The sequence below is a fragment of the Schistocerca cancellata genome, chromosome 1, assembly GCF_023864275.1.
Source record: "Schistocerca cancellata isolate TAMUIC-IGC-003103 chromosome 1, iqSchCanc2.1, whole genome shotgun sequence".
Taxonomy (NCBI): Eukaryota; Metazoa; Arthropoda; class Insecta; order Orthoptera; family Acrididae; genus Schistocerca; species Schistocerca cancellata.
In genome coordinates, this window is record NC_064626.1 from 1084057872 (window position 1) to 1084083033 (window position 25162).

General features: G+C 43.1%; 1 protein-coding gene across 1 annotated transcript in view; it reads right to left on the bottom strand.

Moving 5' to 3' along the window:
- Positions 1–316: 316 nt before the first annotated feature.
- The window catches only part of LOC126162976 (phospholipase B1, membrane-associated-like), a 368462-nt gene continuing 343616 nt past the window's right edge, over positions 317–25162 (bottom strand). Inside the window, exon 8 of the mRNA XM_049919827.1 lies at positions 317–598. Within this exon, the coding sequence (XP_049775784.1) occupies positions 321–598 (278 nt within the window). The 3' untranslated portion in view covers positions 317–320. The remainder of the gene's footprint in view (positions 599–25162) is intronic.

The window sequence follows — 25162 nt, forward strand, 5'->3', positions numbered from 1 at the left end:
ATTCCCTAAGTGAGGAGGACAAGAAAGCACAATATACACAACAGGCAGCTTCCAAGTTTGTGAGTCACATGTAAACAGCAGCAACGTCATGGAAGTGGTTCTCGAGTGAGATTGTTGGAATTCTTGCGGAGTCAACAACTGACCGTGCAAACTCACTTTGTGCGAACTGCTTTGGTCTGGCCCGAGAGCTGACCTAAATATCACTCGGCGCTAGAATACAACAATAGTTTCAGGCAGTCAGTAGCCTCTAGTCGCGCATTTGTCGTCTCCTGGTGGACGTATGGACCATGGCTATCTTCTGGAAAGTTGTCCCATGTTTGTTAGGCATCTTCGAGGCAAAGATGTGATGTTGGTTGCTGACACCAGAGACATTCAGCCTCAGCAAGGCATCTCCTGTGGGAGTGGATGGCGAGGCTCATCTCGATGATCCTGGAGTCGGCAGATTCTGCACCGGTGACTGGGGTGGTAGGATGGATGATATTCGGATTCATTGTGACGATTCTGACGTGGTGTGTGGAGCTTTTAAAGAACCCTGCAGTAAGCTGGCTGCTGGTAACGGTTGAGATGGCCTGGAGGCGGCACGCGGGCGAATCTGTCTCTGGAACAAAAGGAAGTGGTAGTTACTCCGCGCCAGGAGAACTACCACAACAAGGTAATAATTGGTTGACACGTTTGCTGTACAGTGTGCAGTCCTGAAGTGTCACCACAGACATGGCCCTATATAGTAACTAGAAAATTGCTGCTGGGAATCAAAGTAAGCGACACTTACTAAAAATAAGGACCCACACTAGGTCTTTAAGGGAAAAACGGTTGTGGCTACACTGCCGAGTACGGGGACTGTGAACTGTGTGTTGAACGATAGATAATTGGGTCCAGTGAGATCGGCTGTGAAGCTGGTCAGTAGGAGATGACCAGCCACGTGGAGCTGACCCGAAAGAAGCTATAAAAAGTTTAGAGCCTAGTCCAAATGAAACCTGGACCACGTACAGGAAGGGTCTACCCTTGTGAAGAAATGCCATAGAGGACAGGCTGGTTGCTCTCGCAAGTGATACAATACGATAACATTTGAGAAATAGCAGCGTCCGTACCATGCCAATAGACACTGCTGTGGACCAGATGTTTAGAAGACACCACACTTCAGTGCCCAACATGGAGAAGCAACAAAACTCACTATTGGAGAGATGCAGGGATGACCACCTGGGTGCAGCCGTTTTCGCTTTGGAGTAGCGGTGCGTCGTTCATTGATGAGAGCTCATTCCGGCGGTGCCAGTAGGCTTGGACTTCCAGCTGCCCCGTCTGTTAATTGTCTGAAGACGATTGCCCTTTGTGTCCATTGGGAGGTTGGCCATGGCTTCTTCTGCACCAATGTTCAAGTGGAAATATAACTGAACACTGGGTCCTCACTCGGTGGTAGTGGGGAAGGGGATCAGCGTTTTCATGTGTACTACAGCAATACTGAATATCACAATTATAATGCGATAGGGCCCATACTGACAGCGCAGTGTGCTTTTGGTGGGAATGTTGGCTGAAGCCTTCAAATGAAAATGCAAAGGCTTATTGTCGGTGAGTAATGTGAAATTCATACCACACATATAATCATGGAGGATTTTGAGGCCAAAAGTAATGGGTAATGCTTCTTTCTTAATATGGATATAATGTCACTGAGAAGTGGTGAGGATTTTGAACACACAATCGATTTGGTGTTCGATGCCATCAATCATGTAGGGACAGCTGCATCTTCTGTCGTAATAAGAGGTTTGGTTGGGTGACATGCTGTGAGATGCCAGGGCAAAGAAGATCCTGTTTCAACTCTCTGAAAGCTTTGTCACTTGCTTTGATCCATTGCCAATGAACGTTTTTCCACAGTAGGTTTTGTATTGTTACGGCAATGGCGGTTGCATGGGGAGAAAACTTTTGAAAGTAATTAATTTCAGTTGGCTGGTGTTGCTATAAGTAATGGGGCATGGGACAGATGCCAGAAGCAGTGAAAATGTGTCCCAGATATTCAACTTGACGAAGAAACAAACAACACTTGTCTTTGTTACATTTTAGATTGGCATTTTGGAGGATCTGACCTCGAATAGAGCGTCCAAAGTGTTGGGCAGTTCTTGGGCTTCTTTGTTGCAGAGATAATATCGTCTAAGTAATTTTCTGTCCTCCGTACGTCACGAGTGAAATCGTGCAGGTACCTCAAAAGAAAAAGAAACTGACTCGTCCAAAGCGCGTAACAAATAGTCACAGGTGTTCTTAAACAGATGCAATAAAAATCAGACTTTTCTTCTGGGAGACTTCACTGCTATAATTGTGAATACACAAATTCCAAAAGTAATAGGCACAATTGGAGAAAACGTATGTAATGAAAACAGAAAAATACTCAGATTTTGCTACCTTTAATCATTTAAAATTGACAATAATTTCATTAGAAAGAAAGACATACACAAATTTACCTGCTCAGCAAGAGGATGTAGATGATGTTGTTGTTGTTATGGTCTTCAGTCCAAAGCCTGGTTTTATGCAGCTCTACATGCTACTGTACCTGTTCTAACCTCTTCATATCTGAGTAACTACTGTAACCTACGTTTCTCTGAATCTTTTTACTGTATTCATCTCTTGGTCTCCCTCTAAGATTTTTACCCCCCCCCCCCCCCCCACACACACATTTCCCTAAATTGGTGATTCCTCGATGTCTCAGAATGTGTCCTACCAACCGATCCCTTCTTTTAGTCAAGTTTCACAAAAAATTTCTCCTCTCCCCAGTTTTATTTAGTACATCCTCATTAGTTACGTGATCTATCCATCTAATCTTCAGCATTCTTCTGTTGCACCACACTTCAAAAGCGTCTATTCTCTTCTTGTCTTAACTGTTTTCCATCCATGTCTCACTTCCATTCATGGCTGTACTCCATACAAATACATTCAGAATCGACTTCCTGACACTTAAATCTATACACGATGATAATAAGTATACCTTCTTCAGAAACGCTTTTCTTGCCATTGGCAGTCTACTTTTTATATCTCCCTACTTCGACTATCGTCAGTTATTTTTCTTCTCAAATAGCAGAATTCATTTACTATTTTAATTGTGTTATTTCCTAATCTAATTTCCTCAACATCACCTGATTTAATTCGTCTACATTCCATTACCCTTATTTTGCTTTTGTTGATATTCATCTTTTATCCTCCTTTCAAGATACTGTCCATTCCGTTTAACTGCTCTTCCAAGTCTTTTTCTGTCTTTAGGAGAATTACACTGTCATTGGCAAACCTCAAAGTTCTTATTTCTTCCACCTGGACTTTAATTCTTATCCCAAATTTTTCTTTGTTTCCTTTACTGCTTGCTCAGTATACAGATTGAATAACATTGGGGGTAGGCTAGAACCCTGCCTCACTCCCTTCTCACCATTGCTTCCCTTTCGTGCCCCTCGACTCTTACAACTGCCATGTGGCTTCTGTACAAATTGTATATAGCCTTTCGCTCCCTGTATTTTAACTCTGCCACCTTTAGAATTTGAAAGAGAGTATTCCAGTTAACACTGTCAAAACCTTCTCTAAGGCTACAAATGCTAAAAACTTTGGTTTGTCTTTCCTTAACCTACCTTCTATGAAAAGTCGTAGGGCCAGTATTGCCTCGAGTGTTCCTACATCTCTCCGGATTCTAAACTGATCTTTCCCGATGTCGGCTTCTACCAGTTTTGCCATTCTTTTGTAAAGATTCGTGTTAGCAGATGTATTATAGATTATATAATTATAAATATCCTTCACGAGTCAGAGATACTAATGAATGTTAGATTACATAAGATGAGTTTTTTTTGGTGTGAATAACTGACAACTATCCAAAATAGAGAAAACTGAAGAAACCAGTTAAAGATCAAAGTGAATAACTAGTTCTTTAATTCCATATTACGGAAGATAGCAGTATAAGAGGCCTCTACCAAAAGCGGATTACAAAATCACTAGCCAATTTAGGAGACTTAGAAGAAGAATGGAAATACTTTTAAAAAATCTTATCGAACACAGTTAATGAGGTTCTGGGGACGAGTTCTTCACATAATTATATAACGTACCAAAAGATTGGCTGAAGGCCTAAGTAATACCTGCGTTTATACCTTCCAAAAAGGGCGAAAGAAATAAAGGTAGTAACTATCGAGGTATTAGCCACCTGTAGCCACCCTATAAATTTATGCCAAAATCCAGAAATCAAGACTTAACAATATCATGAGGAAGCTACTATCTGAAGAGCAATCAGGTTTTAGAGAAGGACCATCAGCTATTGACAACGATTTTACAATGTATACACATCTTGCTTATGTGGATTTTGAGAAAGCATTCCCTAATGTGAATAGAGAAATACTACGGAATACTGGAATATCATGGCTGATGTTATCCATCTGGTCTCATAAATGCTATTAGGAGTCTGTACACAAAGCCAATGAACACCCGTAAAGTGGTACGAAAAGGATTCTATATTTCTCCAACACTCTTAAATTATATATATATATATATATATATATAACAACATCTTGGAGCAAGTAATACAGGCTCAAGAAATGCGATTTATAGGAAGAGTGGAAGGATGTAGAAGAGAAAATCTAAAAATAAATAACGATATAAAGGTGAGTTTAGGAATATATAAGCTAACGAAAAAAATAAAGGACAATAGGAGAAAATAGATGCCACGTGTAAATCTTATGGGTCGACAAAGATTTCCAGTAAAGGCTCTCAATTACATATCTTCTGGAAGAAGAAATACAGAAGACCATACAAGAGATGGAGTACCATAACAGGCAATTAGCCTAATAAAAAATGTTCAAATGTGTATGAATTCCTAAGGGACCAAACTGCTGAGGTCATCGGTCTCTCGAGTTACACACTACTTAAACAGACTTATCCTAAGAACAACAGATACACCTATGCCAGATTTGAGAAGAAAAAACTCGTTGCGGGCTATAGGAGGGCCACGTGGGCTTCAAAGTCCCTAATACCTGCAGATGGGAGCGAAAATGTGGAGCCGATATTTGAAAAAAAGACATCTTAGGCGTTCAGGTTTGTACCTATTGAGTTGACTGTCTGGGTGAAATCGTGAATTTCTGACCCCTGCGCATTAAAGAGATCGACAACTCTTGGTGCTGCCAGCACCGAAATCCTGATCGTGATGATGTGGTACTGATAACGTACATGATCCATGAATTACCGATTAATTTTTATACATAATGCTATAATTTCGCACTGGAGCACAAAAATATTGGACAAGAGGTGACTTGACACTATCATATGATTTCCAATTGGTGATTATCGTGGCACCTTCCGTATCTATCTGCGACAAGATTGGTATGTTATTGATTTTGACATTTAATGAGCGACTTTTTGTAGAGTGTGGGAACGCTCACTGAATATACGAGTATGCTATTTTAGGGTACAGTTCATCCATGTTGGCTCCCGTGCGGATGCAGTCCACTGACATCTTCAAATCTGATGGACAAACTTGGTCCTGCATCCGAATTTCCCACAAGGTTTGCACTTTGTCCGCCGCTAATGGCATTGGCGTCACTAACGACTGCTAAAACACTGACTGGGAAACTGTTTTGACGCTAGGGTGCTGTGTCTTCACCTGAACTTGGTAAGTCTCATCGGACAGTTATTCCGTAACTAGTTTTGAGGATGACTTGTTATCCAAGTTGCAGACAGTAGTGACGTGTCCTTTAGGGAAGCCAAGGACTGAAGGCATCGGTCAAACTCCCTGATAATTGTTTTCAAAGATGGGTCCTACAGTTTCAAGTGATCACTTCATATGATTCCTTGCACTCAGGATTACTGCACTGAAAACGGCTCTCGAGAGGTCTTGTAGGTGGAAACTCCATTCTATTTATGACTGTCCTTGGAGTTTATGACAATCAATCAGTATGTAGCAGACTACCGCGTCATGCACTTGATAGAGTACTCAATTCAACTGGACTTCAGCTTGTCATATGGAAAAAACATCGGCTCCGACTGCAGGCTTAGTTACTGAAATAAGTACTAAATATCTGGGCCTACGAAATCAAAAAAGGAAGTGCACCACTGCTCGTTACCTGAGATGCCGTGTACAGGAAATTTTGTTCAATGTATGCAACGTTGTTTGTCCTTTGTTCGACGTTCGTGTCGAACGGTCTTAAAGCTTTGCATGGGGGCTTAATTAAATATTTTTTTATTATGCAAATATTTTTTACTGTCTGTCCGGTTACGCAGCCTCGTAACTGGTTGGCCCTGACTAGTATTAGTACGCAATCTGACTGCATAGAATAACAACAAGAAATGAAAGAAAACTTCCGTTAACACAATTAATTAATTAAGTCCCCAGCAACTATAAAAGCTACGAAACAACAAGGCACAAGTGTAACTGTTCTGTGTGTGGGAGTGTGATTCAACGTACTCATCTGGCACGGTTCTTCCTCAATAAGACCAGATATTTTAAACACCATTTATACTGAAGTAATTAAATAAAACTGAAATACTATAATTGCACACAGGCATTATTGTTTAAGACATTGAAATAATAAAAAAAGGAATTTTTTTACCTTCCTATATATTGACGAAAAGCACATTACAGCATCCCTAATCCAACAACATCTGGTGTCTAGCCCATCAAAACAATATAACAACATCTGAACAAGCACTCTCCATGGGATATTCTCAACAACGACACGCTACTGCAACATCTCCACAAGCACTCTCTACCACCGCCTCTCGACAAGAACTCTCTACCACCGCTTCTGAACAACTACTGCCTGTGGAGGCGGATGAATAATACTCTCTGGCGCAATCTCTGGCGCTGTGACTCAGTGTAGCCACCTTTCAGCTTGTGGGGCCGAACGTGCACCTTTGACGGTTGAGTCTCGGAGAGACAGGAAGTGGAAGCGACTTGGTGATGGCCGCCAGGCGCTCGGACACGAGTTCATGGCTACACTGCATCTGCTGGAGTAATGTCAACACCTGGGCATACTGCAACAAAAGTTATAACGAGCACACCGTGTAGCGGAAATCACTCGCAAACACCGAACAACTGAATCGGATGACACGCCATGGGACTGACGTGAAAACATACCCTCGTTGCCAACACATATGCCCGCCGACTCCGGCCAAAAAATATTCACGTAGCAATGTTTGAACGAGTCTGTTTATCAAAGATTAGTAACTCTTATGCTGTGACATGAATTCAAACAAAACATAAAATAAGTTACTTCTCGAAATAGAACAATAACACTTCTGGTTGCTGAACGCTTGTTACATGGTCACTAAGTCTAAGTTCAGTAAACATACATTTTATAAAAGTCAAAATTCCCGGAGTGAGCAAAATTATCTAACTCCGATGTATAGACATCTCAAGGTTTAGGAATAAATATACAACTCCACAAGTCTACAACACTGACAGAGTCCCCATCAACTTTGGCGAGGAGGCAACGAATACTTTAAGTCCAAAGCTAGCAACTCCTGGGCTCCCAAAGTCAGGACGTGAAACACAGCGACGTCTGGAGGCGGCTCTCGAATAAGTATTCTGACAGACGGAGTCGTAGCAGATTCGGTGCCTTGCCCAGGATATTCACTCAGAGTGAACTTTGGCCTGAGCCGAGCGCTGTCCTAAATAGCACTCGGCGCTAGAATCCAGTGAACCCTATCCTCGATCATATGTGCTTCAGAAGAGAACGACAGGTCGGTGTGGCCTGCAGCCCCTAGCGGTGCATGGTGGATGGTGGGAGCTTGGCTGTCTGTCTTCTCGAAAATTGTCCTCTGTGTGTTAGGCTCTTCAAAGCATTGTAGCGATGCTGGTTCCAGATACCGTAGGCGTGAGCCTCGGTGCAGGAAGTTTCAGTAAAACCAAGTATATCCGCAGGCCGTATTGATTACTTAAAAAGGACTGCACACGACAGATGCAACCAAGTCCAGTCCAAGAATTAATATCCAATCTATGTGATTAAAGTATCTGGACAAGTGGCTGAAAATGACTTACAAGTTCGTAGCGCACACCATCGGTAATGCTGCAATTCAGTATTTTGTTGGCCCACCCATGACAGTTTCCACTCTCGCAGGCATCCGTTCAATCAGGTGCTGGAAGCTTTCTTGGGGAATGGCAGCCCATTCTTCTTGGAGTGCTGCACTGAGGAGAGGTATCGATGTCGGTCGGTGAGGCCTGGCACGAAGTCGGCATTGCAAAACATCCCAAACGTGTTCTATATTATTCAGGTCAGGATTCTGTGCAGGCCAATCGATTACACGGATGTTATTGTCGTGTAACCACTCCGCCACAGGCTGTCATTATGAACAGGTGCTCGATCGTGTTAAAAGATGCAATCGCCATCCACGAATTGCTCTTCAACAGTAATAAGGAATTAGGTGCTTATAACATCATTGTAGGAGTGTGCTGTAATAGTGCCACGCAAAACAACAAGGGGTGCAAGCCCCCTCCATGAAAAACACGACCTAATCGTAACACCACCGCAGTACACACGCTGGCAGATGACGTTCACCCAGCATTCCACATGCCCACACCCTGCCACCTGATCGGCACATTCTGTACCGTGATTCGTCACTCAAACCAACGTTTTTCCACTGTTCAGTCGGGCAATGTTTACGCTCCTTACTCCAAGCGAGGCGTTGTTTGGCTTGTACCGGGGTGATGTGTGGCTTATGAGCAGCCGCTCGTCTCCCGCCTGACTGCCATGGTATTTGCAGTGGATCCTGGTGCAGTTTGGAATTACTGTGTGATAGTCTGTATAGGTACATGTCTGCCTATTACACATTACCACCCTGTTCAACTGTCGGCGATCACTGTCAGTCAACAGACGAGGTCGACCTGTACGCTTTTGTGCTTACGTGTCCCTTCACGTTTCCATTTTACCATCACGTCGGAAACAGTGGACCAAGGGATGTTTAGGAGTGTAGAAATCTCGCGTACAGACGTATGACACAAGTGACACCCCATCACCTGACCACGTTCGAAGTCGGTGAGTTCCACAGAGCGCCCCATTCTTCTCTCTTACGATGTATAGTGACTACTGAGGTCACTGATAGGGAGTACCTGGCAGAAGGTGGCAGCACAATGCACCTAATATGAAAATCGTATGTTTTTAGGGGTGTCCGCATACTTTTGATCATATAGTGTACATAAATGTGTCACAACAGCAAAAATTTACAACTTCTGGCTCTCGGCTATGACCAGTCGTATCTGAGACAACCTAAGCAGTAAAACATAAAAGAACAAAACATCTATTAGACTTGACCAGGATTATGAGACAAAGCTACACACGGTCTACTATTACTACCAAGACCAGATGACTACCACAACAAGCTACACACAACTCTTTATATTACAAAATCTGTAACACAACGAATTTCATAAAACCAAATTATATGAATATAAGCTTACAGTTATGTGATTAAATATTAAAAAGGAGTTTGGTTGGTCTGCATCATTAAAACAATGCCGAATTCGCACACTCTGACGCCAGAGTGCAACTCCTTGCACTGAGACATTACAAAAACATATGTAACCCAATTTCTCCCTCGCATATTTTCGGTAGAAAATCGACGTAAAATAAAGTCAATTTTTCAGTACGATAATTACATGTAAGAGGTGTGTCTCCGTTCAGTACTGTTCAGTTGTGCTCTCCATTTAACGTTGTGGGTAGAGTTTTACATTAAAATACTTGTTCTGATGAGTTCGGTTCCGGATCTAGGTTATTTTTTTCTTTTTTTTTCAATTCTGATCTGTCCAAAAATGCTGTGGGATATGGAATTTCTTAAACGATGCTCAGCCTAGAGCTACAGTTTGACGTTGAACATAAAAATTATTCATTAGTACGAAAAACCAGTCAAGGTTACAAATTTTTACTTTTGTTCATTCGATGACTAGTTTCGGGCCGAGATACATTTTCAAATCATCGTAACATAATCGAAAATGGCCTTTCCGAAGATGTCAGAAATGTGCAATGAAAATTCACAGAGCATGCAGATTTCAGCATTTTTGGAGGGAGGGGGTGGAGGGGGCTGCAAGGGGTGTAGCTGAAGAAAAGAGCAAACAGACTGACAATGGACTGTAAAGCACGGATAGATGTAATGGGTGGATCGTAAAGCACGGATAGATGTAATGGGTGGCAGACAACATAAAACCATTTGAAGGTAAAATACATCTTTGAAGGTAGAACAATAAACAAAAGATTTTACTCTTATTTCTGTGTTTGTATTAAATAACTGCGACTGTTTTGTAGAAGACCTACTGTAATTCTTGTACAACGATTAAGAAACCTGATATATTTTCATACAGTCAAAAAAGAAATTGTTAAGACTCGGGATCGAACTGTCGAACTTACATGTTATAATGCAAAACTATATCGGTGCACCGTCTAGGCAGGATCTCTACACAGTATTCAATTAAGATACTTTTCGTTTATACGATTGCACCGTTGACAAACCGTTTCCCTTCTACGTCCTGTTTTTTACCGAAAATATGCGTGGTACGAAATTTTGTTACATTCATTTTCATTCTTCGTATGCAAGGAATCGTATTGTATCGTCCGATTGTGAGAAGTTTGCTTCACCCTGTATCTGTTGTGAAACTGAAAGAAAGCTTGTAAAATCTTACACTTCCTTTCACAAAGACGGTTGAAATGGCAAATATATTTGGCAACGGCACGTCATTTTAAAATACATACATCGATAAAAGTTCTGCATCACTCCTGTTACCAGAACTCCTGAAGATAGATGTTGACTGTGGATATTGTATCACAGACACAGTCCCTTTGACTGTTCAGAGATGTCATTAAACCCGCAGAGAGATGTAAACAACCATGCATCACAAGCGCCTATTAGACGGAGGGTGTCCGACAGCCGATCAGTTCCAGTCATTCCACCAGGAAGCAGGTACACGGCTCGTGTTGTCTGTACTTCAAACATGCCTAGACGGTCAATACCGCGGTTCGATCGCGTCCGCATTGTTACTTTGTGCCAGGAAGGGCTCTCAACAAGGGACGTATTCAGGTGTCTCTGAGTGAACCAAAGCGACGTTGTTCGGACATGCAGGAGATACAGAGAAACAGGAACTGTCGATGATATGCCTCTCACAGGCCGCCCAAGGGCTACTACTGCTGTGGATGACCGCTACCTACGGACTATGGTTCGAAGGAACCCTGACGGCAACGCCACCATGTTGAACAATGCTTTTCGTGCAGCCACAGGACGTCGTGTTACGACTCAAGCTATGCGCAATAGGCTACATGATGCGCAACTTGACTCCCGACGTTCATGACGGGGTCCATCTTTGCAACCTCGATAGCTTGCAGCTCGGTACAGTTGGGCCCAACAACATACCGAATGGACCGCTCAGGATTCGCATCACGTTCTCTTCACCGATGAGTGTCGCATTTGCCTTCAACCAGATAATCGTCGGAAACATGTTTGGAGGCAACCTGGTCAGACTGAACGCCTTAGACACACTGTCCAGCGAGTACAGCAAAGTGGAGGTTCCCTGCTGTTTTGGGGTTGCATTATGTGGAGCCGACGTACGCCGCTGGTGGTCATGGAAGGCGCCGTAACGGCTGTACGATACGTGAATGCCATCCTCAGACCGATATGTCAACGATATCGACAACGTATTGGCGAGGCATTCGTCTTCGTGTGACGACAATTCGCGCCCCCATCGCGCACATCTTGTGGATGACTTCCTTCAGGGTAACGACATCACTCGACTAGAGTGGCCAGCATGTTCTCCAGACATGATCGCTATCGAACATGCCTGAGATAGATTGAAAAGGGCTGTTTATGGATGACGTGACTCACCGACCACTCTGAGGAATCTACGCCGAATCGCCGTAGAGGAGTGGGACAGTCTGGGCCAACAGTGCCTTGGTGAACTTGTGAATAGTATGCCACGACTACTGGGTGTTATAGATATCGGTGTGTACAGCAAACTGGACAACCACCTCTGAAGGTCTCGTTGCATGGTGGTACAACATGCAATGTGTTGTTTTCATGAGCAATAAAAAGGACGGAAATGATGTTTATGCCGATCTCTATTCCAATTTTCTGTACAGGTTCCAGAACTCTCGGAACCTATGTGATTAAAACCTTTTTTATGTGTGTATTATACACAGCGTCTGTATGCATCCCATTCCATTAATAGACAGTATGTTGAACGTATTCTTCAATAAGGCAGTGTGCCACCACACACTCCAAAGGAGTCAAGCTATTACCACAACACAGTTATTAAGTTGATTACAGATTAACTAGCCTCCGGGGCTAGCATTGACATTAATTTAATTTGAGTATAGTTTTATTTGTGACTTTTTGTCGTGTGAGGGCGAAAGAGAATTTGCAGATAGGCAGTAATGATGTCACAAAATACAGGTACTGCTCATAATTTTTGCATGACGAAATTGCAATTAATTCAAAATTTGGTAATTTTCCTTTTTATGGCTTTCCGTTGCAGGGGACCCTTCACTGTCTTTCAGGTAGGAATTACACCACAGAGGCGCCACGAAAGCGGTTCTGGGCGTTAGAAGAAGACAGTGTCTGAAAAACTAACTAAAGTAAGAAACCTGCCCAAAACTGACCTTCTACTTAACAGTCAACCAGCTTATGTTTTGCACGCTTTTAATCAGTTCCTTAGGAGAAAAAAACGGGAGATGGTGAATGATTCTTTCCAAAGAACTATAAAATGGTTCTCAGAAAATGGACTCTCTCAAAATAAAAATATAAAAAAACACTATATTTAGTTCTGTGCAACAAATAACAGAAATAACAGGTATAGCACGTGAGCACGAGTCAGTTAATAGGGTACAACACTCAAAATTTTTGTACGTACACAACGATGAAAACTTGAACTGAAAGAAACATATTACTGAGATGCTCAAGAAATTTATTTCACTTTCTTTTGTTCTGCGTATAATTGCTAATCTTGGAAACAAACGAATCATTGTCCCTGACATATTTTGCATATTTCCACTTAGTTATACGGAATAATTTTCTAGTATAACTCAACACTCAGGAAGAAAGTATCGACTGCACAAAAATGAGCAGTAAGAATAATATGTGGTGTTCACCCACGGCTCCACTTCAAGGAACTAGCCATTTTTACTGCGCTGTCACAATACATATATCCGCTAATGTAATACGTCACAAACAGTCGACAAAAATTTGAGATGAACAGCAATTTCCATACATGAAAAACTAGATGGAAAAACGACATTTATTACTCAGTATTAAAGCTGTCAATGGCTCAGAAAGGATTTCACTATGCAGCAACAAAAATAAATTTTTGATAATTTGTCCGATAACATAAAATGTCTGAGAGGTAACAAAGCAAGTCTTAACTGTAACTTAAAACACCATTTCCCTCGGACAACTCCTTTTATTCCACTGACAAATTTATACCTAAATATTGGTATCCAGTATACACTCATTTTTAATGTTGTTGCACTAGTAAGACTAAAAAATGTATTCATTAACGTTTACACTAACCATGTATATGTATCCTGCATGTTGACTTGTTCCACATTATTTAGATGAAAGAATTGTACAAATGACCTACGGACTACGTAATAAAGTGTTGAAGTGAACATTGTTATGTGCGCTCTCTGTACAGTTGGCCGTTTCTTTCGAAATCCAAGGTGTTAAATAACTCAGATTAAGTTCTGCCTCACTGGGACCCGATTTCCAGACGTCTTTCCTTGGCTGGTGCTGTCGGTCTCCAGACCACATGGTTTTACAATTTAGACACCATGTTGAGACAGTGTGAGTGAGTGCTTCAGGCATAGGAAGGCTCATTATTGTATGGTTGGTCAGTCAGAAAATCAGCTAGTGATCTTGTTGTTTGCTTGTTACGACAATCTGATCACGAATTGCGATGGTAACTCATTATTATAGTCACAAGCAGACCACCGACGCTACCATGCAGTCTAAGTTAATCTGTGAAGGTCTTCATCTACATCTGCATACACGCATAAAACTCAGGAAACAACGGTAAGGGATGTGGTGGAGGGTACCTTGTACCATTGTACCATTACTAGTCTTTCCCTTTCCTGAACCAATCGCAAATACAGCAATGAGAAACGACTATCTATATGCTTCCGTACGAGCCTCGGTTTCTGTTAGCTTACCTTCGCGGCCCTGCTGCCGAGTGCCATTGTTCAGTGGTTCAAATGGCTCTAAGCATTATGGGGCTTAACACCTGAGGCCATCAGTCCCCTAGACATAGAACTACTTAAACCTAACTAACCTAAGGACATCACATACAACCATGCTCGCGGCAGGATTCAATCCTGCGACCGTAGCAGCAGCGCGGTTCCGTACTGAAGTGCCTAGAACCACTCGGCCACAACGTCCGGCTGCCATTGTTAAATGGTATGTCTCTCGCTTGTTCTCAGTTATGTGTTCCGTGTCTTCATTTTGCGTTCTTTGAATACTTAAGTGGTTTGGCTTCATCGATTGACGGGGCGCTGACTACCGTTCCTGATATCCAGACACTTGTGCCATTTGTTTCAGTGCCTTTTGAATCTGTGAGCTTTCTGTGTATGTTGGCGGATCTTTACAAAAAGATACATTCCATTGAGACTGTCATCGACATCTTTTAATTACAGTTGTGCAATCGTATTGTGTCCTTAATCTATCCACTGTGAGTGTGATGACAAAGTCGAATCGCGTGTGTAGCAGGCACGGTCAGTCCAGGAAGTAGAGTACTCGGTGGTCGGTTCCAAGCGACGCAGACAAGAGTCATAGTCTGAAGAGGATATTAAATTTTACAAATGTCTCATTTTATTGGTATCCACGTGACCTTTCTTTGTCTGTTAATGATGAGACTTTTTTCTCTCCAGAAGGTCTAGATGAGAGAAAATGATGACATGCTTTCTGTTTGCTAAATCACCCAATAACATGTGTCTTAGACGTTATAGTCCACGTCCGCTAACGCTGTGCACACCATTTTCGTTTGGTTGTCAAGTGTGCTAAGAATATTACTGTTCGGAATGACTGCGAAGGGAGATTTTTGCCAGTTGGTCTGCACGTTCGTAGGCTCGGCGATATTTTACTATTTCTCGCGCCTCCAACGCCCACGATCCAGGGCCTCTTCCAACTTATGTGCCCCGTGACGTGTTGAGCGGAAGTACCCACGTAGGGTGATGGCTTCTGCAGGCTATCCTCGCCGGTTCTTATGTCGTAGTGAACTGAGGACCAACTTGCAGCCCGTACTAGTCAGCAGCGAGCGCTGGCATCAAATGATGTTCCCCTCAGCAGTTGACTCTGGCGGCAGCGGTTTTCCTCAAATTCAAGCAGTCAATGTACGCTCTTGACGTGGTCCCACGTGAAAATCCAGTGATTTCACGACATCGGAGATCGACTGCTCGATGCATCGAGCATCCACTATCTGGCCGCAAGTAAATGCGTTGATATCGCGCGTCTCCCACTCCTTGAGCTCTACCGTCACATGAGTGTTGGTCAGTGCAAAGTCTAACGACATTCCTGACACCTGACATGCCAGTTATTACGTTCACAGCAAATCACCTACTGGAGTGTGAATAAGGGTAGTTATTGCGCAATTGTCACTTCCACCTTTCCTGTTCCACTAGCGAATGGTGTGCAGGAGGAACGACTGTTGGTAAACTCCCCATGTGAAGTTGAAACTGCCAAATTTTGCATTTGTTGTCTTCTCCCGAGGTATGCGTAACAGCAGTCCACTCTTCCACAAATGTATACTCTTGGAACATTAAGAGTAAACCACAGCAGAATGCTCAACGCAACTTACAACGTAAGCGGATTCTTAAGGATTATTCCTATGATTTTGAATCTGGCATCTCTTTTTTCTGTAGTTTTTTTGGACATTTCGCTTTAAATTTCTCCGTACACATACTCTCAGATATTTGATTCATGACAGCTCTGCAATAGCGCAGTCGTACAATAATTCCGTCGATTTATATGCAGCACCGTACATTTTTTATATTGAGGGTCGGCCACCAATCCCTACCCCAAACATCGATCCTTTTCAGGGCTCCTTACGTTTCATTACAGTTTTCTAGCGTGGCGTCTTCTGTGTACACAACATTAGTCGCGAAGAGCCGCATGTAGCTTCCGACTTTGGAAAATCTCTTCCGCACCCCCCCCCCCCCTACCAAATGTCTTTTCAGCTTGTCCAAAAGGTGGATAGCGCGTGATGCAAAATCTGGACGTTCCAGTCAGCATCACCCTACTCTGTGTGGCCTTTTTCAAATTGTTGACACCATTCCAGTACGGCAGGAAGCGACTTTGCATTTGATCCATATACTGCAAGAATTTCGCGGTGAATCTGTGTGCAATTAACACATTTTGACCGCAAGAATCGTACTGCCCCGAATACTTAAAGTATGTTGAATGTTTCCGCACCATTTCAGTTGTACGCTGTGATGTACCTGTTTACCATTACGTTGAATGTTTCTGCACCATTTTAGTTGCACACTGTGATGTACTTGTTTACCATAATGTAAGAGAACTGTGTCTGCAGGAAATCCAGGACTTACACATTCCTATGACAATGAAGTTCTCTTGTTGTGCAATGATCTTAACGTTGGACGACATGAGTAACTTCCTCTCTGAAGACCCTAAGTATGTCTTACAAAGAGTGAAGTCCTAAAACACACCCTTGGACTACGGCCGAATACACTCTTGCATCTGAAAATTTCTCTCCACTAAAAATGCCGTCACGAGTGCTCCTTCTCCAGCACAACTGTCTCTTACTCGACTACTCACGCGTGTCAGGAATGTTGATGAATTTTAATGTTTTATTGCGTGTGCTAACTGCAGAGAAGGTTATTATACGATGAACGTTATCCGTTATCGCTGTAAAAATGAGACTATTCTTTGACTTAGCCGTTGCTGTCGTCACTGGCTAATTACCTACGAAAATATCTGAGAATTGTTAATAGTTGAAAAAAGGATTTACAATTAATAACATATGATGAGAGAAGAACTTGCCTCTGTGGCTGAGGTTGCTAACGCTCGACTCGGATTTGAATACTGCAGCCGTGTGGCGGTACCATGTTTCAGCCTCTCCCTTCCTTTCACACGAAAAGACACAAACCTAACACTACACTGTACGTGTTGTCATTAGAGTCACCCATACGGCACTTATACACACCTGACACTTCAAACAGGTCGAGAGCAGGAAATGGCAAACCGCCTCCACTAGTACATTGCCCGAAACGGCGATGCAGAATTCCTGCACCTGCTCCCCAACACTCATTCCCCGAGTATGAGACTCCATCTGCCTACATAATGAAAGAAGATTAGGATTTAACATCTCGTCACCGATGGTCAGTAACGACAGAGAAAAGAGAAGAAAATGTACGAAAATCTAACATGCCCTTCCGAAGGAGCCATCCACCCTTTTACCACGAGACATTTTCGAAAATCACAGAAAACGTAATTCTGTACGACCAGACAGAGATTTTAACTGGCGGAGTTCCGAACAAGAGCCTAGTCCCAGATAAGGTAACATTACAAATTTTGTGGACTCAGAAATCATTTCAGTAGGGAAACCTTGTCTTTTACGAATGGCTTGTTGCTGGTAAACTTTTACTGTTCCTGATGCTGTTGATTATGAATCACAGGTAGGGATATAACTTTGGAGATAGACTCAATGCGGTGTAACAGCCACTAAACAACTAAGTTGTTATGGAGTGATTTTATAACGTTGGTTTCTTGTGGAATTTCTCTTTTTATTCATTTCCCGCAAAACGTCCTTGCGTTATGTCTATATAGATTTAATTGATCCCGATTTATTTCGGATAAAGCGAATACCTTGATCATTCACAGTTGACTTTCCCGAAAGTTTGTACCTGATAGAGATATTTCTTGTACACGGACGATTATTCTGGCATCTCCATATAATACTAGTTTACAGTTTGTTGCTAATAACGAAGCCGGCCGGAGTGGCCGTGCGGTTCTAGGCGCTGCAGTCTGGAGCCGAGCGACCGCTACGGTCGCAGGTTCGAATCCTGCCTCGGGCATGGATGTGTGTGATGTCCTTAGGTTAGTTAGATTTACTTAGTTCTAAGTTCTAGGCGACTGATGACCTCAGAAGTTAAGTCGCATAGTGCTCAGAGCCAGAGCTAATAACGAATCTTCTATTTACGGTCTCAGGATAATAATCACTGAAGACAAAGTCTGCGTAAGAGTAAGCGCTAATATCTGTAGTGGGACTTCATTATAATACACAATGACTCTCGAAATAATGAAGAACAACGTTTCCAACTAACTAGTTTCCGGTGAGTTACCGTCAAATGTTCTTGTTTCTATTACGTTGGTTTGGCAGTTACTTGATGTATATTGTATTGCTTAACAGAATCTTATCATGGTCACGACACGGCGTGGCATGGACTCGGCTAACGTCTTAAATAGTGCTGGGGCGAAATGACACCATGAATCCTGCAGGACTGTCCATAATAAGAGGATAGAGATGTCTTCTGAACAGCACGTTGCAAGGCATTTCAGATATGCTCCATAAAGTTCGTCTGGGCAGTTTGGTGGCAAGAGGAGTGCTCCTGGAGCCACACTGTAGCAATTCTGAACGTGTGGGGTGTCGCATTGTCCTATTGTAATTGCCCAAGTCCGTCGGAGTGCACAATGGATGTGAATGGATGGAGGTGATCAGACAGGATGCTTACGTACGGTTGCCTGTCAGAGTCGTAGCTAGACGTATCAGGATTCCCATGTCACTCCAACTGCACACGCTCCATACCATTACAGAGCCTCCACCTGCTTGAACAGTCCCCTGCTGACATGTAGGGTCCACCGATTCATGAGGTTGTCATCCGCTCGGTACAAGTTAAAACGAGACTCGTCCGATCAGGAAACATGTTTCCAGTCATCGACGGGCCGATTTCGGTGTTGACGGGCCCAGGCGAGGCGTGATGCTTTGTGTCGTGCAGTCATCAAGAGTACACGAGTGGACCTTCGGTCCGAAAGCCCATATCGACGATGTTTCGTTGAATGCTTCGTGCTAACTTTTGTAGTAGCACTTTGTTATAATATACAGTGGATCTCGAAATAGTGAAGTACAACGTTCGCAACTAACTAGTTTCCGGCGAGGGCCCAGCATTTAAATCTGCAGCAATTTGCGGAAGGGTTGCACTTCTGCCACGTTGAACGATTCCCTTCTGTTGTCCTTAGTCCTGTTCCTGCGGGATCTTTTTCCGGTCGCAGCGATGTCGGAGATTTGATGTTTTACCGGATTCCTGATATTCACGATACACTCGTGAAACGGTCGTACGAGGAAATCTCCACTTCATCGCTACCGCGGAGATGTGTCCCATTGCTCGTGCGACGGCTATAACACCACGTTTAAACTGACTTAAATCTGCGATTGTAGCAGCAGTAACCAATCCAACAACCCCGCTAGACACTTTTTGTATTACATAGCAGTTTCCAACCGCAGCGCCGTATTCTCCCTGCCTATACCAATATATTTGGCGCTTCAGTCTAATTCGGTAAAGCTAAAATCACCCCTATATGCTGAAGACTTTACATTGACTTTTTCAAAAGAAAAAATTAATAAAAAGTAATTTCTGAACCAAGTAAAATCTGTAAGAAACGTAATATTAAGAATCTTCTAGTAAACTTAATTCAATGGCATTTTACGGATGATACACACAGAGAACTAAGGTTGCAGTTGACGAAAAATCAGTGGAACAGGTAAATAATGTAGCGATTTTGGATGTAAAATATCGTATGAATAAAGAGAAGGTATACAGATTAAGTTGATTAGATGTGAACGGGTCTGTGGAACAATTAAGGGTGCTTTAAAACATAAAACACTGAAAGAAACACGAGTGAAGTTATACAAAACAATCGCAGTCTCAGCCCTTGTATACAGAAGTGAATCTGGGGGACTGAACAGAAGACAAGAAAAACAAATATAGGTGGTAGGAAGGAGATTTATTAGAGCTGTAGAGGGATGTAAAAGAATAGATAAAATACGAAATGAAGGTATTCGAAAGAAAATAAAAATTTGGAGTGTGAAAGAAAACCTAGATGAAAACAAAAAGAAATGGAATAAATAGCCACAAAGAAAGGCTCCAGAGAGACTACCTTATCAGATAAAGAACTTAAAAAGGAAAAGAAATCCTGCCAGAACGAGTTATAAATATAAACTGTAACAGACCATAGTTGATCTAATATGGAAAATGCAGAAAAGACAATTTGCTCCTCAGAGGTTTCCTTGTAGTGACAGTAGAGCAGATCGGTGAAATGGACCGACAGTCTGCAACTTGGAAGAATAGACCAATGAAAAGAGCCAGTCCTGGGTCAGGTAGTTAGCAACAGCGTATGTGTCTGGTTTCTCTGCTTGAAAGCACTGCTGTAGGGACCAGCAGGGTTGAATGAGTTCGTTTTGAGGTGGTGACTGCTGTAAAGCAATAAAAATTCTGTAATTTTATTTGCAACAGATTAATTGTTTGCTTGTCACTATAGAATGACACTGAAATACAAAACAATGTCGGATGTCGGAGATTTGATGTTTTACCGGGTTCCTAATGTTCACGATACACTCGTGAGGTAGTCGTATGGGAAGGTCCCCACTTCATCGCTACCCCGGAGATGCTGTGTCCCATCGCTCGTGCGCCGACTACATCACGTTCAAACTCACTTAAACTTTGATCAACTTCCACTATAGAAGCAGTAACCGATCTAACACCTGAGCCAGACGCTTGTTGTCTTATGTAGGTAATGCGGGCCACAGCGCCATATTCTGCCTGTTTACATATCTCTCTATTTGAATACGCATGCCTGTACCAATTTCTTTGGCGAACAAAACTTGTAGAAGGCAAAAATTATATTTAAGGTGCTTATATTTACGGTGCTATATACTCTTTCAAAATTTGAAACAATCAATATTTTTTTTTCTTCGGCTTAAATTCTTCTCTGGGATATCTACCTTTCCGCAGTGTTCATCTCAAAGTCTCCAGAAATTCGGCTATCCTGTTACGAGGCAACCGGTGAAAAAGTGTCCCTGGAGATGATTCATAGCTGGAAGAAAATAGTCGACATCTAATTTCAACAACGGCCTGACAAGCGTTATGGAAATTACGAACGTGCCATATGACGGGCGACAGACGGTTTGTTATCTCACCGCTCAGTTCTACGTGAGATTCATAACTGAAGACAGTTTTACTGCCGGCCGCAGTGGCCGTGCGGTTCTAGGCGCTACAGTCTGGAACCGAGCGACCGCTACGGTCGCAGGTTCGAATCCTGCCTTGGGCGTGGATGTGTGTGATGTCCTTAGGTTAGTTAGATTTAATTAGTTCTAAGTTCTAGGCGACTGATGACCTCAGGAGTTAAGTAGCATAGCGCTCAGAGCCATTTGAACCATTTTTGAACAGTTTTACTCCAGTCAATGAAAGTCAAGGATGAAGACGTATCTGTAGAAACAGGTCCAACAGGACTTCTGGAATCCCCACCGACGATTGATGTTGTGGCTGCAAGTGTTTCTTGCATCTGGTGCAGCGTTACAGGGAGCGTACGATGCGGATACAAAAATAATTTCTTAGAGACATAAGTGTGAAGCATAAGACTATATCATCACAGTTAGCATTACTTTTTTATTTTATTTTAAAAAATAATCACGAAAGTCGCCAATTTATCGTGCATTCAAAGAAGTCCACCCCCTTAAGTCTTGCAACCTTTATCAAGCGCATCATCAGTTCTGCCTCTCTGGTGGCTTTAACGTTACCAAAGCCAAATCAATCATCTCAGTCACCTTTATCGGTGAGATGATCTTTTGCAATGCTTATGTTACAGGGGGCTCGCGTAGTTAGTAGGCACGTCCTGCTCTTTGTCTTATTTAACAGTGATACTCTCCTTTCGCTTTGAGACTAGATGTAAGGAACCGTGACCTTCGTAGCGCGTGCTGCTGAATTCCTCGTTGTGATGTCCTTTAAAGCTGATATCGTCAGAAGTTGTTCCTTGTGCGCAGCAGTGCCCTACAGAGACAGCGGCCGAGCTCTCTGTAACGTGCGGCCTGCGGGTTTGTCAGCCGGCGGCCCATCTGCTACGCTGCTCTGTACTGCTCCGTGCCAGTACACAGTGCCAGGCACGGCCTCTCCCAGCCTACCCCTCATCTACATGTCTTGTCAAACGTCACGCGAGCCACAGTCCAAAATACACGTCCGGCTCAATCTCACATTCGTCATTTGTAGCCGCAAGGAATGCACGCCAGACATAGGCAGGAGTACGCTGGCAACCAAAAATCTAATAGGAATGTTTCTATTATATTTTTTGGCATCGGGTCAGACATACTGTCCCATATCGATTAAGAATTCCCACCAACTCATCAGGCAAACTGTTTAAAAAAGAAAGAGCAAGACGTAGTAAAATACTAGGTCGCTGTATTACAGACTTATACTAACTTCTAAACGCAGCTCACGCACTTCAGTGTGTCACATGGTGACTCGACAGAGCAGAACTAAACAGACCAGGACAGATGCTCACAACACGAGCACATCTGCAGTCCCGGTGACTGAACAATTAACTATGTGCTAGTCTAAATTTGATACATTATAACTCGTAAATACAGTATTTCAATATTCACAATTTAAATTAATTTTGATATATACTCTTCTGAAACGAAAACTAGTAAAATATTATGCAGCTGCTAGCGCACTTAAGCTGGACGTGCACGAGGAACACACGTGACCTGCAAGGGTGGGACTAGTCACTGGCTGTGATACACTTGAAATTTATACTACTGGCCATTAAAATTGCAACACCACGAAGATGACGTACTACAGACGCGAAATTTAACCGACAGAAAGAAGATGCTGTGATACGCAAATGATTAGCTTTCCAGAGCATTCACACAAGGTTAGCGCCGGTGGCGACACCTGCAACGTGCTCACATGAGGAAAGTTTCCAACCGATTTCTCACACACAAACAGCAGTTGACCGGCATTGCCTGGTTAAACGTTGTTGTGATGCCTCGTGTAAGGAGGAGAAAGGCGTACCATCACGTTTCCGACTTTGATAAAGGTCGGATTTTAGCCTATCGCGACATTGCTGCTCGCGTTGTTCGAGATCCAATGACTGTTAGCAGAATATGGAATCGGTGGGTTCAGGAGGGTAGCAGTCGAGATGACAGGCATCTTATCCGCATGGCTGTAACGGTTCGTGCAGCCACGTCTCGATGCCTGAGTCAACAGATGGCGACGTTTGCAAGACAACAACCATCTGCACGAACAGTTCGACGACGTTTGCAGCAGCATGGACTATCAGCTCGGAGACCATGGCTGCGGTTACCCTTGACGCTGCGTCACAGACAGGAGCGCCTGCGATGGTGTACTTAACGAAGAACCTGGGTGCACGAATGGCAAACCGTAATTTTTTTCGGATGGATCCAGGTTCCGTTTACAGCATCATGATGGTCGCATCCGTGTTTGGCGACATCGTGGTGAACGCACATTGGAAGCATCTATTCGTCATCGCCATACTGGAGTATCACCCGGCGTGATGGGATGGGGTGCCATTGATTACACGTCTCGGTCACCTCTTGTTCACATTGACGGCAGTTTGAACAGTGGACGTTTCAATTCAGATGTGTTACGACCCGTGGCTCTACCCTTCATTCGATGCCTGCGAAACCCTACATTTTAGCAGGATAATGCACGACCGCATGTTGCAGGTCCTGTACGGGTCTTTCTTGGTACAGAAAATGTTCGCTGCCCTGGCCAGCACATTCTCCAGATCTCTCACCAATTGAAAACTTCTGGTCAATGGTGGCCGAGCAACTGGCTCGTCACAATACGCCAGTAACTACTCTTGAACTGTGGTATCGTGTTGAAGCTGCTTGGGCAGCTGTACCTGTACGCGCCATCCAAGCTCTGTTTCACTCAATGTCCAGGCGATCGAGGCCGTTATTACGGCCAGAGGCAGTTGTTCTGGGTACTGATTTCTCAGGATCTATGCACCCAAATTGCGTGAAAATGTTATCACATCTTAGTTCTAGTGTAATATATCTGTCCAATGAATACCCGTTTATCATCTGCATTTCTTCTTGGTGTAGCAATTTTAATAGCCAGTAGTGTAATAGGTTGTGTATGTAACTGATATTCAAGCAATCACGTTTGTTACTGGGACTACTTGGTAAGATGTTCGATGTCCCTCAGGCTAACGAACAGAGCTATAATAAATTATTTGTAAAGTTATACGGACGTCGAGTATTCCAAAGGAACATATCCCGTCAGTTCAAAAAGTTTCGAGACTGGAGTAAGAAAAAAAATAGAGAGAAGATGATAATTTTAACGCTTCGTATGTTCCATGTCGTTTCTCCCATTTGAGTATAACGCACAGGACGTTCATACTACCACGTAAAACTGTCAGATGGGTGTTTCTTTGGGATGCCGTTCAACTCACGCGTCACATTCGTACTTTCTTCCAAGCGAAATATCAGAGGTCCAGTCTGCACTTTGTCGGTAGGTCCCTATTGACAACACCATGTCTCCTCACCCGTGATACTTTTTTTCGAGAAAAGAACTGTCCGTGTTTCTCATTCCAGTCAAGACGCGACAGGCGTCCACTTGTCCTTGTTCGTGATCCGACTCAAGGTAGAGCGGCAGAACAGTTAAACCACTTGCTTTCTATTATTTATTACCTCTTTCACTTTTCAATCATCCGCTGGCGACATATTATTGTAACCGGCACATTATACCCGACGAACGTTCGTAGTTATGTCCATTCCACGGTTCAGGTCCGTGACTACTTACACCGGATGGTTATAATTAAACTGCAGCTACTCACGAAGGATCAGAATTGGTTTCAGTTATCGTATGGCAGCGAAACAGAGATGTTAATGCGTTAATGCGCAACGGATTTTCATTGGGAAATTATTAGTTCCAATTCTGGCCAGCAGGTGGAAATCTGACGCTGTACGTTGTTCGTATCATGGCTATGACGTCCACGCTGCCATGTGACAAGACATGACGGTTAATAGTATTTACTTGTTTTATATTTTCCGCCCACGTCCTGATCATAATCCATTAAATAGTACCGGCCGGAGTGGCTGAGCGGTTCTAGGCGCTACTGTCTGGAACCGCGCGACCGCTACGGTCGCAGGTTCGAATCCTGCCTCGGGCATGGATGTGTGTGATGTCCTTAGGTTAGTTAGGTTTAAGTAGTTCTA